This window comes from Stegodyphus dumicola, chromosome 1 (assembly GCF_044657685.1).
Source record: "Stegodyphus dumicola isolate Sdum_Otavi_A_Nest chromosome 1, ASM4465768v1".
Classification (NCBI taxonomy): Eukaryota; Metazoa; Arthropoda; class Arachnida; order Araneae; family Eresidae; genus Stegodyphus; species Stegodyphus dumicola.
The window spans coordinates 188,096,853-188,109,926 of record NC_140768.1 but is presented as its reverse complement, the minus strand read 5'-3'; the positions used below and the strand labels follow the sequence as shown (position 1 = coordinate 188,109,926).

The 13,074-nt window shown below is 30.9% G+C and overlaps 1 protein-coding gene across 27 annotated transcripts in view; it reads left to right on the top strand.

Moving 5' to 3' along the window:
• trol (terribly reduced optic lobes) overlaps positions 1 to 13,074 on the top strand; it is a 743,500-nt gene that overhangs the window by 394,464 nt on the left and 335,962 nt on the right. For all 27 annotated transcript variants that reach the window (XM_085823935.1, XM_085823887.1, XM_085823928.1 and 24 more), the window contains 3 exons: positions 3,115 to 3,228; positions 3,365 to 3,475; positions 9,887 to 9,997. In XM_085823935.1, the coding sequence (XP_085680061.1) occupies positions 3,115 to 3,228; positions 3,365 to 3,475; positions 9,887 to 9,997 (336 nt within the window). The remainder of the gene's footprint in view (positions 1 to 3,114; positions 3,229 to 3,364; positions 3,476 to 9,886; positions 9,998 to 13,074) is intronic.

The window sequence follows — 13,074 nt, the reverse complement described above, 5'->3', positions numbered from 1 at the left end:
AAGCAACACTGCGTCAAATAACCACAGAAATCAATGTGGGAGGTATGAGGGACGTGTCCGATAGGACAGTGCGGCGAAATTTGTCTTCCTTGGGCTATGCCAGCAGAAGGCCGACTCGAGTGCCTTTACTGACAGCACGACATTGTCTGCAGCAACTCTCGTGGGCTCGTGAGCATATCGGTTGGTCCCTAAACGAATGGAAAACCGTGGCTTGGTCAGATGAGTCATGATTTCAGTTGGTAAGAGCTGATGGTGGGGTTCGAGTGTGGCGCAGACCCCACGAAGCCATGGACCCAAATTGTCAACAAGGCACTGTTCAAGCTGGTGGTGGTACCTTAATGGTCTGGGCTGTTTTAACATGGCATGGACTTGGTCCTCTGGTGCAACTGAATCGATCATTGACTGGAAATGGATAAATTTAGCTACTTAGAGATCACTTACAGCCATTCATGTACTTCATGTACTCAAACAACGATTGGATTTTTATGGATGACAATGCGCCATGTCACCGGGCCACAATTGTTTGCAATTGGTTAGAAGAACATTCTGGACAATTCCAGCGAATGATCTGGCCACCTATATCGCCCGACATGAATCCCATCGAACATTTATGGGACATCATCAAGAGGTCAGTTCGTGCCTAAAACCCTGCACCCTCAACACTTTCACAATTATGAACGTCTATAGAGGCAGCATGGCTCAATATTCCTGCAGGGGACTTCCAACGACTTGTTGAGTCCATGTCACGTCAAGTTGCTGCACTTCGCCAGGCAAAAGGAGGACCGACAAAATATTAGGAGGTATCCCATGACTTTAGTCACTTCAGTGTACATTACATTGTATAATATTTTTACTGACAATCCTAAGTAATTTGCGTATGTCTATGCACTTTATAATACTCAGTAAGAGTTAAGGATGTTTATAAGAAGAAAAAGAATCTGCGTTTAAAATGGCATGGGCATTTTGAAATTATGATCAAGAAAATCCTTTTCTTCATTGAATTTTTGAGGTTTTTAAATCATTAGGATGATTGGAAGGTTAAAGATATTTCTGAATATGTATATATATATATACATATATGTAATGAAACTGGTTCGATGACACGAGATGAAAGATTTGATCGTGAATACGGTACAAACTTGCATTAAAATTTTCGGTGAAACAGGACTTTTCCCATGATTCACTGTGAACATAGCTTAACAAACATATGCAGATTTTTTTCATAATTGGAACTGGCCGAAGAATGTAATGACAGAACAATTTTAGAGGCATTGAAATATGAACTCTGAGACGTAGATGCGTAGAAATACTAGTTGCGTTGGATTCTTGATGCTTAAAGCATCCATCCATTTTGAAGAATAAGCAGTCGAGGCGGATTAAATTCCTTTTATTTATTTAAATTCCCATTTTGTTCGTCTAATTCACTTGGCACTCTACTCGTGCCTATTAAAGAACATTTACAATTTTGATATTATTGCCATAAAAGCGAATATAGCAGCACACACATGATTGCAGAAAGACGTCTCGCCAAGAGGAAAGCACAAGCAAAAGTGACGCATTAGTGCATAGAAAAAAGGGAGGGAGTCGTAAGTTTGTTTCTAGTTTTGGTTTACAATTTGGTGATTGGTCAAGAGGCATCTGCATTAAGGGTTATGTAAGATCACATGTTTAATTTGAATGATGTTGTTTAGACTTACAGCGCTATTTTTAGGATACAGCAATAAAGTTTCCAAATGAAATAAAAAAATAAGATGTTATAGTGAATTAAATTTAGAAGTTTGCTTTCATATTTTTAATCTTGCATATATATATTAACTATCCTAAAAAATCAATCCAATTTTATTATTTCTTTTTTATCAACTTAAAATGCTGTTATATAAGTAAAAATTATACGTGACACATCCCTCGTACCTCCCACATTGATTTCTGTGGTTATTTGACGCAGTGTTGCTTGTCTGTGAACATTGACAACTCTACGCATACGCAGACGTCGCTGGTCTCGGTCGTTAAGTGCAGGTGGTCGGCCACTGCGTTGTCCATGGTGGGATGTTATAAAAGTGTACTCAAATACTGGAAGTCAGTCTGCTTGCCGTATTTAAGCTTAGAATGAGCTAGTAAGTTTTTTTTTTTTTTTTTTTTGGTTTGGGTTTTTACGAGATTATGGCAAAGCCTCGAGGATTATCTGCCTACAATGAGATACTAAGATTTAATAGAATGTGTCAGATTCTGGAAAAATAAAGTATATAAATTTTATGTGCTTAACTGTGAGAACTGCCATTATATTTATACTCTTCTGTAGTAAATGTTTTATGTAGCTTTTTAAATATTTTCAAATTTTGTTCATCTTATCAAAAATTGTTATTTTCATATTTATTTAACACTATTGCTTCTGGTCATGTGAGGTTGTGTTGATAGTTAATGCTCTGCCATAGAAATAGATTGTAACAATATGCCAACTCAATTATTATGAGGAATGTGATTTAAGAGGTAATAAAAAAATTATTATGTGGACCACACTGATTACTAAGCTTCTAAGCATAGACTTTTATGGCTACATGCCAACACATGATTGGTACTTGGGATAATATTATTTCTGCAATGCCACATGGCATTTAAAAATGAGTCAAAACAGGTAACAATATACATCATTTTTGTATGAAACTATATCACAAACAAATATATATATTAAAAATGAATTTATTATACATAAATAGTTACAATGATATTATTGCAAACTATATATTTCAGAATCTTATTCATGTATGATCTTTGCGTGAAATGAAACTTAATTTTCATTTCAAACTGCATACATTTTAGTTTCTAACCTTTACTCCACATCAATGCCAGCATACATATTCAAAACGTAATGCCAAATGAACTTGATAATAAATAATGAGATATTGCTTTTCCTGCACTAGTGTGTAATTTGCACCTGAGACATCACCCCACCCCACCCCATGCTACGCACCAGAGCGTTGGTTGGCTCTTCAACTCAAGTAACTCCAATCATACACAACTGCACTATCGGAAGTGAATGTATGAACTGCAGATTTACATATTATTTAGTATTTATTTACTATAAGCAAATACTTTTAATTTCCCATTAAAACGTAGGTCGATGTGGTGTTGGAGAATATGTATGCAACAATGGTCAGTGTATAGAATCAAGACAACGATGTGATGGTCGAAGTCATTGTCCAAACGGTGAAGATGAAGCTGATTGTCCAGGTAATTTTATTATACTGATTTATTATAAATGGCACCCAAGACAATTACATTTTTTGTGCTTTTCTGAATTTTTTATTTGTTATAATAATATAATATTATTTCTCTTAAAGAACATTTTGTTAATTTCCTTTTTTAGTGGATTGTGAGAAGGGCCAATTCCGTTGTAAAAATGGACAATGTGTGGATGAACGCAGAAGATGTGATGGAAGGCCGGACTGTGCCGATAGCTCTGATGAACTGGATTGTGGTATGTATAATGTGCATTTTGTTACTGCTTTATTTTGTAATTTATGCAGTGAAATCATGTATTGTTATAAAAATGTATGGCTTATTATCTTCTAATATTAATGTAGTCCAAGGCATATTCATACTTTATTTGTGAATTTTGCTAAAGAGATCCTTTGTATAAATGCTAATAACTATTGGTAATATTCCTAGCATGTTTTTAACCAATATTACAGTTATGTATTGCATGTCTTGTAACCATTAAAATGAGAAATATCTAGTAATATTTATGGAAATATGAATAAATGCAATGATGACTGAACCTGTGCATTTTGACTTTTTAATTAACTTTTGCTACTCCTTTGCATCTAGGCAGCTGTGCTAATGTCAATGAAGTATAAAATAGCAGTAGTAAGTTCAAGTAATTGGAATTTCTGCCATTCCGTGCTTATTTAATCATAAAATCTTTAAGTATTCTTTTCGACTTTCAACTGTCACTAGACTTCTTTCAAATTTTTACAGTTTCTAATTGATAGAATAATTTAAAATACATATTCAATATTTTGTTACCTAATTGTTATTATTTAAATATTTCTGCATTTTATTGCTTAAATGTTATTTTAATTTAAATACAAGTGTTATTTATTTATTTGTTTTATGAGGCTCGTTTTACAATACAATCAATGTTATTTCCTGAATTTACAAAAATTTGGTATTCTACATAATTTTCTTGTTGATTTGTGCATTTATCAAGATGAACTAGGAGTTTTAGGGACCTTGCACATGGAATTCTGCTGCTTGTCATGATAACTAGTTACTCACTGCTGTTTTCAGTTCTCAAAAAGTGGTCTTCATTTCTCCTTGCCATTCGCTAAAATTTCCTATTTACATGAATTTGGGTGCTAAAACTCAGCGATTCCTGATGACTACCACAGCATTATTTGTAATGGGCTTTTTTTCTGACCTTCTTTGGGCAATCTCAATCATTTTTGCGCTTTACTGTTATTCTTTGTATTGTCACCACAAGTTTCACGTATCTGATGATGAATGCCCACAGTTTTCATGTTTTTTTGCTGTTACGAACCAGGTGATTAACACAGTGAATAAGACTATTGCAGTGGATGCAAGTGGCATTGGATTCTATGCAAAGAATGGCAGGATACTCTTTATGCATTTTCTTATTATTGCAAGAAATTTCAGTAAACGGTATTCACAAATGGATCTTAGTTAAAGTGTAAAGTAGCCTTCAATAAACTTCCCTCTCCCCCAAATCAATTCTCTTATGCATTCATATTTAAGTCAGTTTCTTGCTAGCATTTTAAACTCAACTTCATGTAAAAATGTTCATGTTTCTTCAGAACAAAAGTTATGAGGACAAATATCTCTAAGCTTTTGCTTTTTAAAGGGTATGAAGATTTTGCTTGTATTTTATTTCAGCAAATTTCTCATATTAAATCCCATTAACTATATAAAAATACTTCTGCATAGAGTTTTGTATGAATTTATACTTAGATAAGTTATTAGCATATCTGTTTATATATTTGTTGATTTTAGTTAAATAATAAGCTAACACAGTTTGAAGATAATTTTTCATTTCAGATTTTATTAAATTGTGATTTGACAGCTATGCATGGTTGTCTAAAACGCTTATTAGAACTTCAGGAAATTTTGATTTATTGTGTAAAAATTATATTTATATAAAATGGGCGATTATTTTGTTTCCGACACAAGAAGATTAAAAGCTATAAATTTGAAATCGTATGAAAATTTCATTTTATCACTTTTCATTGTCTCAATTCAAATTATGATCATTGTGAATGCAGTAATGTTTAAATTGATAATTATGTGGATTTACAAATGAAAAAGGCTAGCACCTAAAGTACTTTTAAATTGAATGTTCTCTCAAAAAGTGGTACTAGTGAAAAAGGAATGGAAGATCTTTGGATCTATCTGCAGGAGACTCTTCAAAATTTGGATCGAGCTAAGTAGACTTGTACTGTTACTTGCAAGGGGCCCAAGGGCTTGTCTTTCTTGGCTACGATAAAATTCATAAACTTCACCTGACTGCAGGTTTAGAAATAGCAGCATTATAAATTATCACCAAAGAAGTTTCATAATGCAGCAAAATCTAAAACAGGAAAAGTAAAGCAATATAGAAAAATATGGTTCCTTCAAACTAACAGGCTTCAGAAACTTTAAATACCATCAGGTAGTATCTTGGATCTCAGAATACTGCTCCCATTGAAATTATGCAGTTATGAATGATCAAAATTTTAAAGTTATAGAAAAATATGCGCTTGGAAAAGCCTGAAAATGTTTTCTTAAAAAAGTAATTTTACAACTGATAGTAATTTTAGTAAAATATTGGCTTGAAAAGCTAAAAATGTTATTAAAATTTTATAGAATTAGAAAAATTATAAATTAATCTCAAGTTAGCAGATAATTAGAACCAAGGCTGTGTGTCAGTCAACGAGGTGGGTTTGCATTACTGTGAGGAATCCTGATTTTCAGAAACTGTGTCAATGGGAAGTATCTGCTGAATCACATTTTTCATTAATACAGATTCAACTGAATTTACTTTTTTGGTGCCTAAAATGCATTTTTCATAACAAGATGTTTAGTTACTTGAAGGCTACCATATTATATTAGTCAGCTACAATATTTCATGGTGAGATAATAATGATAACCATGAATCAGAAGGTTTTTGAATATTGCAAAAAAAAAAAAAAAAAAAAAAAAAAAAAAAAAAAAAAAAAGAGGCAAAATATTCCAGTTAATGGAATTTATAAAGAAATGTGGAGAAGTGATTATAAAGGAATATGATATAATACAGGGTTCGTACAGTCCTTAAAAGACCTTAAAAATCCTTAAATTTTTTTAAATCGATTTTTGGTCTTTAAAAGTCCTTAATTTTGGCCAAAATCAGTAGTAGAAGGTCCTTAATTTTAATCATCTGAAATTTCTCTCTGTTTTTACAACTGCTATTTTGAGTGTGAATTAGCATTGAGGAATATTTTTGGCAATTCACTGACGTATATATGGTTATATTTTGAATGGGTTCATGGGTTATAATTTGTTTCTATTTCTAATATAAATGATGGGATACTCAAGTTTCTAAGCAAGTGAAACATAAGCATTTCGAAATTCATTTTTTCTAATAAAGAGCTCATAAACAACTTTTCGCTTTTGGAGTTATGAATTCTTTTATTAAATGGTTCTAAATTTGACAACTTGTCAACATTTTGGCGATTTTAAGATCAGTTTCTATAGAAAATTTTTAATTCCGTGATCTGAGAATTTTTCGGCGATTTTTTTAAAACATCATAACATTGATAAATTTCATTAAAATAATGGTAATATGTTAGAATTATATTTAAAAAATAACATTAAAATAAAACATTTTTATTTTGCGCTGTCATATTATAAAGTTTCATTTTGGCAACTTATTATACAATATTTTAAATCTGAAAAATAAACAAGTTATATAGCTATAAAGCATAATTTATGAAACCGCTCTTAGTAAAAGCAAAATTAGCTATGTAATTAATTAAAATGACTTCTTTTTAATTTTTTCATAGTAAGCGTTTTTCCCATGTAATTGTCTCAGATTATTCAAAATTCTCAGAATATGCATCAGTTTTCTCTATAAAATTAATTTTACACTTTTTCCTTCCTTTTTTTTTTTCAAACTATTTCTGGCTTTTTGCTGTTACAGAATTGGTTGGGATAATTTTTCTTTAGTATTTTTGACATTGCAGCATGGAAAGTTTAGAAGGATTTGAAGCCAAGATTTATAGACTCACAATACTAGAAGATTCGAGAAATATGTGACAAAATGAAAAATGTCTCCATGGTATGTAATGGATACATTTTACAGAAAGTTTGTGATGAATTTCTTACTTTTTGGAGAAGGTCTGGAAGAACAATGGAAACATAATATTTGAATGTTTTACTTCTGATACCAGAATCTTTTTTCTTAACATGTTTATCTTCCCTTTATTTTCTCTACTTTTCACTAGACAAAAGCATGGAAAATATCAAAAATGCTTCTAATCTTATCACTTTGGCAGGCATTATAGAAAGAGATTTTTTTATTAATATAAAAAAAAAAAAAAAAAAAAATTAAAAACTTACAATTTAAAAGATTCATCTAATGTGTCTAAATGCATCGTACACAGAGCTGGTGCTATGCATTTTCCCACCTGATGCAATCTCTGTGTATCCTAAATTCTGCTTCCAATGCCTGCTCTAAATTCTAAAAGTTTTGCCATTTCTAGATTTTGTTATTCTGTGTGTCACTAAATTCTAAAAATTCTGCCACACCTGCTCTGTAACCGGCCTTTACCATATATATTTCATATTTCTTCTGAATGTTCATATTACTAAAGAAATAAAATTAGCTTCTTTTTCTGTACATTCTAAATGCATTTAGTATTTTTTAGAATAATAGAAATCCTTAATTAAATCCAAAAATTCTAAAATTAAAAGGAAACACGTTGAAAAAAGAAACCGAATACACAAAGAAAATTATTCTTCAAAGATATGTGCAGTTGTTATTATGTAAATTACCCAATTGTTTATCATTTCAGCCTTTACTATAACTTCCCATTTCTGTTTCCTCATATGATAGAGTTACTGAGCCAGATTAAATTAAAATTAAATTGTATTATCTTTGACCACTAGTCCACATTTTTAGTTTGAATTTGACTGTTCTTGTTTAATTACGTCACTGTGAGCTGTTAATTGACTTTGTTAGCATCAGAACATGCCTTTATGTTCTAAGTTCCTTGTCTGATATTGTAGTTACTTTCAGATACCGTGATAATTTGCTTCACGTCTATCGGGGGTGGGACTATTTAAATTTAATCAGATGAAGTAAATCTTCATAGGTACATTGTGGAGAGGTTGACAAGTTAGGAGATAAAGCACACAGAAACTAGCGAGAACATTGGTTTGCATAGAAACAAATTTCTAATTATTGTCAGAAAAGATTGATAATTAAAGAGAAGAAAATCGATATAAACTAGCCAAAATGTTTTTGAAGGCTTGTAGAGACATTAAGTATTTTTGAAAGCAGGAACGATAGAAAATTAACAACGTCTTTGCCGGGAATCGAACCGGGGACCTCTGGAATACCGCTACCAGTGTGCAAACCACTACACCACGAAGGGTCACCAAGAAGGTGGGAGAAATACCTTATATACTCCCCCTTTTAAACAGCGACTGGGGTTTTTAGGGAATCCAATCGCCAAATCCTTTGTGTGGAGAACCCATCAAGTAACCATCACCCATCAAATAACCATCAACACCATTAGGTAAAACTTATTCTTTGCATCTACTGAGACTTGTATATAAAACAACTTATCACCTCTGGAACTTTAATGGCTTATTGGAACCTTAAAGTATGTATATTAACTGGGTTACAACCCCTAGAACTCTACATAAAGCTATGAAATTAACTGCATTAAGCAGAGCTTGACTAACTTTTCAACACTTACCAATTGTGCCTACATCAGGCCTTTCAGGTTTGTTCCAGTCAGCAGGTCTCTCTATAGACAACATTCAGTCTTTTGTTATGAATCATGCTGATTATGATCTCACTTCTCATTTTAACCTATGCCGTTTGACATAAAATCTCCCTACTATTTGCTAAACCTCTATACTGACCAAGCATGTGACAAAATGAGACATTAAAAAAAAAAAAAAAAAAAAAAAAAAAAAAAGCTAACTATTAGTAAAACGTAAATGTCACTTATCTTCTTTTAAATATGTCCAACTATTATAAGTGTAAAATATTTAATGCTATTTGATAAACTGCATGAAATTTATTTTATTCTCAAACTTATTAATAATTATGTTAGTTAATTCTAGTAATAATGCATACTACTTAGGGATCTATTTTATTTTTGGGATGGTATTACAAAAGTGAAATTTGGGGCATAGAATAATATTTTTAATTGAATTTCTTCAGTTTCCATTTGCTCATAGGTCCTTAATTTTTTTCATTAATGGTCCTTAAAAGTCCTTAAAAGTACTTAATTTTCGTGTGCAGAAATGTGTACGAACCCTGTAATAAAATCCTTTGGGTATGAAAACAGTCATCAGTCACCCAATGGACAGTAGATACATAGAAATAATAAAAATTTGATATTTCTTTTATCATCTTACTAGATTTTAATTGACGGTTTAAAATCAGGAAATTTTCATAATCAAAAATCGTCAATATTCCATCTGTTCCAGATATCAGATTTGGTACTGTATTTTTGTTCTCAGATTATTTTATATTTGACTATTATAATTATGTGGTACAAGCATTGTCTAAAAGGTTTATTTTTATAAATTTTATTTTTTTGTGCCTTGCATTTATCATAATTTATGGACTTTACAACCAAATGTTTCTGTACATTAAAGCATTATTTTCTCTCCACTGAAGGTATCTGTAAACCTGGAGATATAGTATGCAGGGATGGTAGTTGTGTGGATGTCAGCAAGCGCTGTGATGGAAGAAATGATTGTTTAGAAGGAATTGATGAAGCAAACTGTGGTATGTGGAACCACTGCCTTATTCATAATACTTATTTCAAGTTTTGTTTCATTTTTGTTTCTTTACTATCGTTATGTGCTTTTTATTTTTTATGCTTTGTATTTTCTTTAACATAACATAAAGTGAATGTTTGATTATTGAAATTCATGAAATGTATTTGATACACACGCATATTGTACGACAATAGTAATACTGCTCCTTAACACTGATATGTCTTAGGATTTCTATATTATTTTTTTGTTAGAGTTATATGATATAAATGTGTTTTGTTTCTTTTATCAATTTATACCCCTGGTCAGTGGTGGCTCTTGGCTAAAATTAGTGGGGGTGCTGTTCCAAAAAAATGTAACCTTTGTTTTAAAATTGTCTAAAAAGAAACAAACATGTTTAAAAAGAAAATTTATTTTGAAATTTCATTAAATCTTACAAGAAGATAATTAAACATTTCATAATTACTTTAACCAAAATTGTTACAGTTCAATCTTTGTGTATTCATTTAAAAATGAAAACCATTCTTCATTTTTTAATTTGTGTGAAAAGATCAATAATTTTCTCTTTGATCTCTGAATGACAAATGAGGAAATTTTTCTTTGTTGAAAGCAATGCAAGCACATTTAGTCTTTCCGAATTCCTAGTGCTTCTTGGAAAAGTTTTCATTCTTTTCAATGTTGAAAAGCAGCGTTCTGTCTCTGATGTAGTCATGGGAACTCTCAAGAGAATTTTTATCAATTTTGCAATTTCACTAAGAACATCATTTAGATTATTTTTGAAGATAAATTTCAATAGCTCAATTAATTTGCATTATTCATGGATATCAGGCGTACAATAGAATACTTTTATTTCAGTTTCAAGCTTTTCTTTGTCAATCACTGGATATGCTTCAGTGGTCAGTACTATTTCTTTTATAGAATGGTCATTCCTAAAACTAGTGAAGCATTTCTTGTTTAGCAATTTAGCAGCTGCTAAGTGTTTAGTGGAAAAATATTAGTGCATTATATCAATGCACAATATAAAGTCACATATTTCCTTAGCTTCTGCCATCAGTGTCTTTGAAAACTTCTCACAGTACTTTGAATTTCCTAATTCTAAAATAGCACTTTTGAAATTTGTTATATATTCGTTAACTTTAAACACACTAATTTCTCTGGATTGCATTTAGTTGTATCTTATTTCAACATGAGGCATCTGACAAAAAAGCTCTAACCAAAATTTGAAATTATCGTCATTTAGATATTTTAAATTTCCTGTTTCTTTTGCAATAGTTTGATCTGCATTTGATGTTGATTGAATTTCAGTAAGACAATTTTTTAAAGGTTGCAAATTTTCATGAACTCTGTTTATGGCCCGTGTGATGAAGTTCCACATTGTGGAGGAATAACACACGCGCATAGTAAAAAGAAATGATGTTGCCAACAACATGCCAGAATTTCGGCATTGCAAGAGTGACAGTGCTCTTCTGTCTACCCAGCTCGCGTGCTGCTTTCTGTGTGCACATGCACAGAACAGCCAAACGCTACGTTGCTGGAACTATGAAGCGCGCAGTTCCAAACAAAGATTTTCGTGATGGCTACTGATATTAATCTTAAGGCTTATGTATTGTAAAAGTATAAAGAAAGGAGTAGAGACTAAAGGGCACACTATATTAAATATTAAAAATAATAATAAGTGGAAATAGGGGGTGCTGCAGTTCCACAGTGTTTATTACGAGTCGCCACTGCCAAAGAATCTGTAAGGAAAAGAATGAAAGCTTCCATAGACGCAATGTAAACCTGTTTCGCCTCTGCGCCGCTATATCGAGGAGCCACGGCTATGCAGTGAAACAGCAGCGCAGGGTGGAATTTAAATAGCGCAGTCCGAGGAGATAGTAATGTTTTTTGCTTTGAAATTCCTCAAAATGTTTTATTTTCATACATTTCAGATAAATTGTGTAGCTGATCTTTTATCTTCTAATCTTTAATCATCTAGATGTTTTGCATAGAACATCCTAAAATTCAATTGCAAAATGAATGAATAAATAAATAAATTTTATTATTTTTATATTCCTTATTTTTCCCCTTAACCCTTCTTTTGATATAATATCTAGCATTAATTTATAACTAACATCAGAATTAATAGAAAACAAAATTAACTACTGCAGTGGTGTTAGGTTTCTAACAAATCTGCAATTAATTACATAAATAACGCTATTTTTCTTTTCACATCGAGCATATTATTAAATATTAAAACAAAGAATAACACATTTAAGGTAAAAAAATGATTTTTATTGACATTTCTCAAGTTTCAAAATATACATATGCAAAATAATTTTAAGCATCTTCACAAATACCAAGAAATTTTTTAGACAATTATTTGGAATGACCATTATGAAAACAATGAGCAAATTTTGCAGCCAAGAACCAAAAGCATTTCACTTAAATTAACAAATACAAAATTACACTTAAAAGGGCTTTTAAAGAATTTCACTTAAATTATTAAAATAAGTGATTTCATTATTTTTTCATAAAATATTCAATACTTGTTACCTGGGAAGAAATTTTATAAATAATCCACTGAATCAAATAAATAATGTTGCAGCTCATCCTGATGAAGATTATTTCAATTTATGAAATTAGAAATTGATTTTTTTAAATAGCAATTACAAAAATGACTATTTTCCATCTTTACTATACATATAATAATTCTAAAAATGCTGTAGCTTGGATTTTACATAATTTTAATTTTGCAAAAATCTATTTAATTCCGAATTATTCGACCAATGAGTACATTTAATTCTGTGAGCTTAAAAAAGAAAAAACACATAACCATACAATTCATAATAAATTTTTATAACTCCATATTTAAAATTTTATGAGCAAAATTTTCATGATAACTAACTGAAACAAAACAAAACAAAAAAAAAAAAAAAAAAAAAAAAAAAAAAAATTAAAAACAATTACAAGTACCCCTAAATAAATTGAAAACACTGAATTCATTATAATTATCTGACCTCAACTTAAAAAGAAGAAGAAAAAAAAAAAAAAAAAAAAAAAAATACCAAGAAATTTTAATTATTTGGAATGACCATTATGAAAACAAAG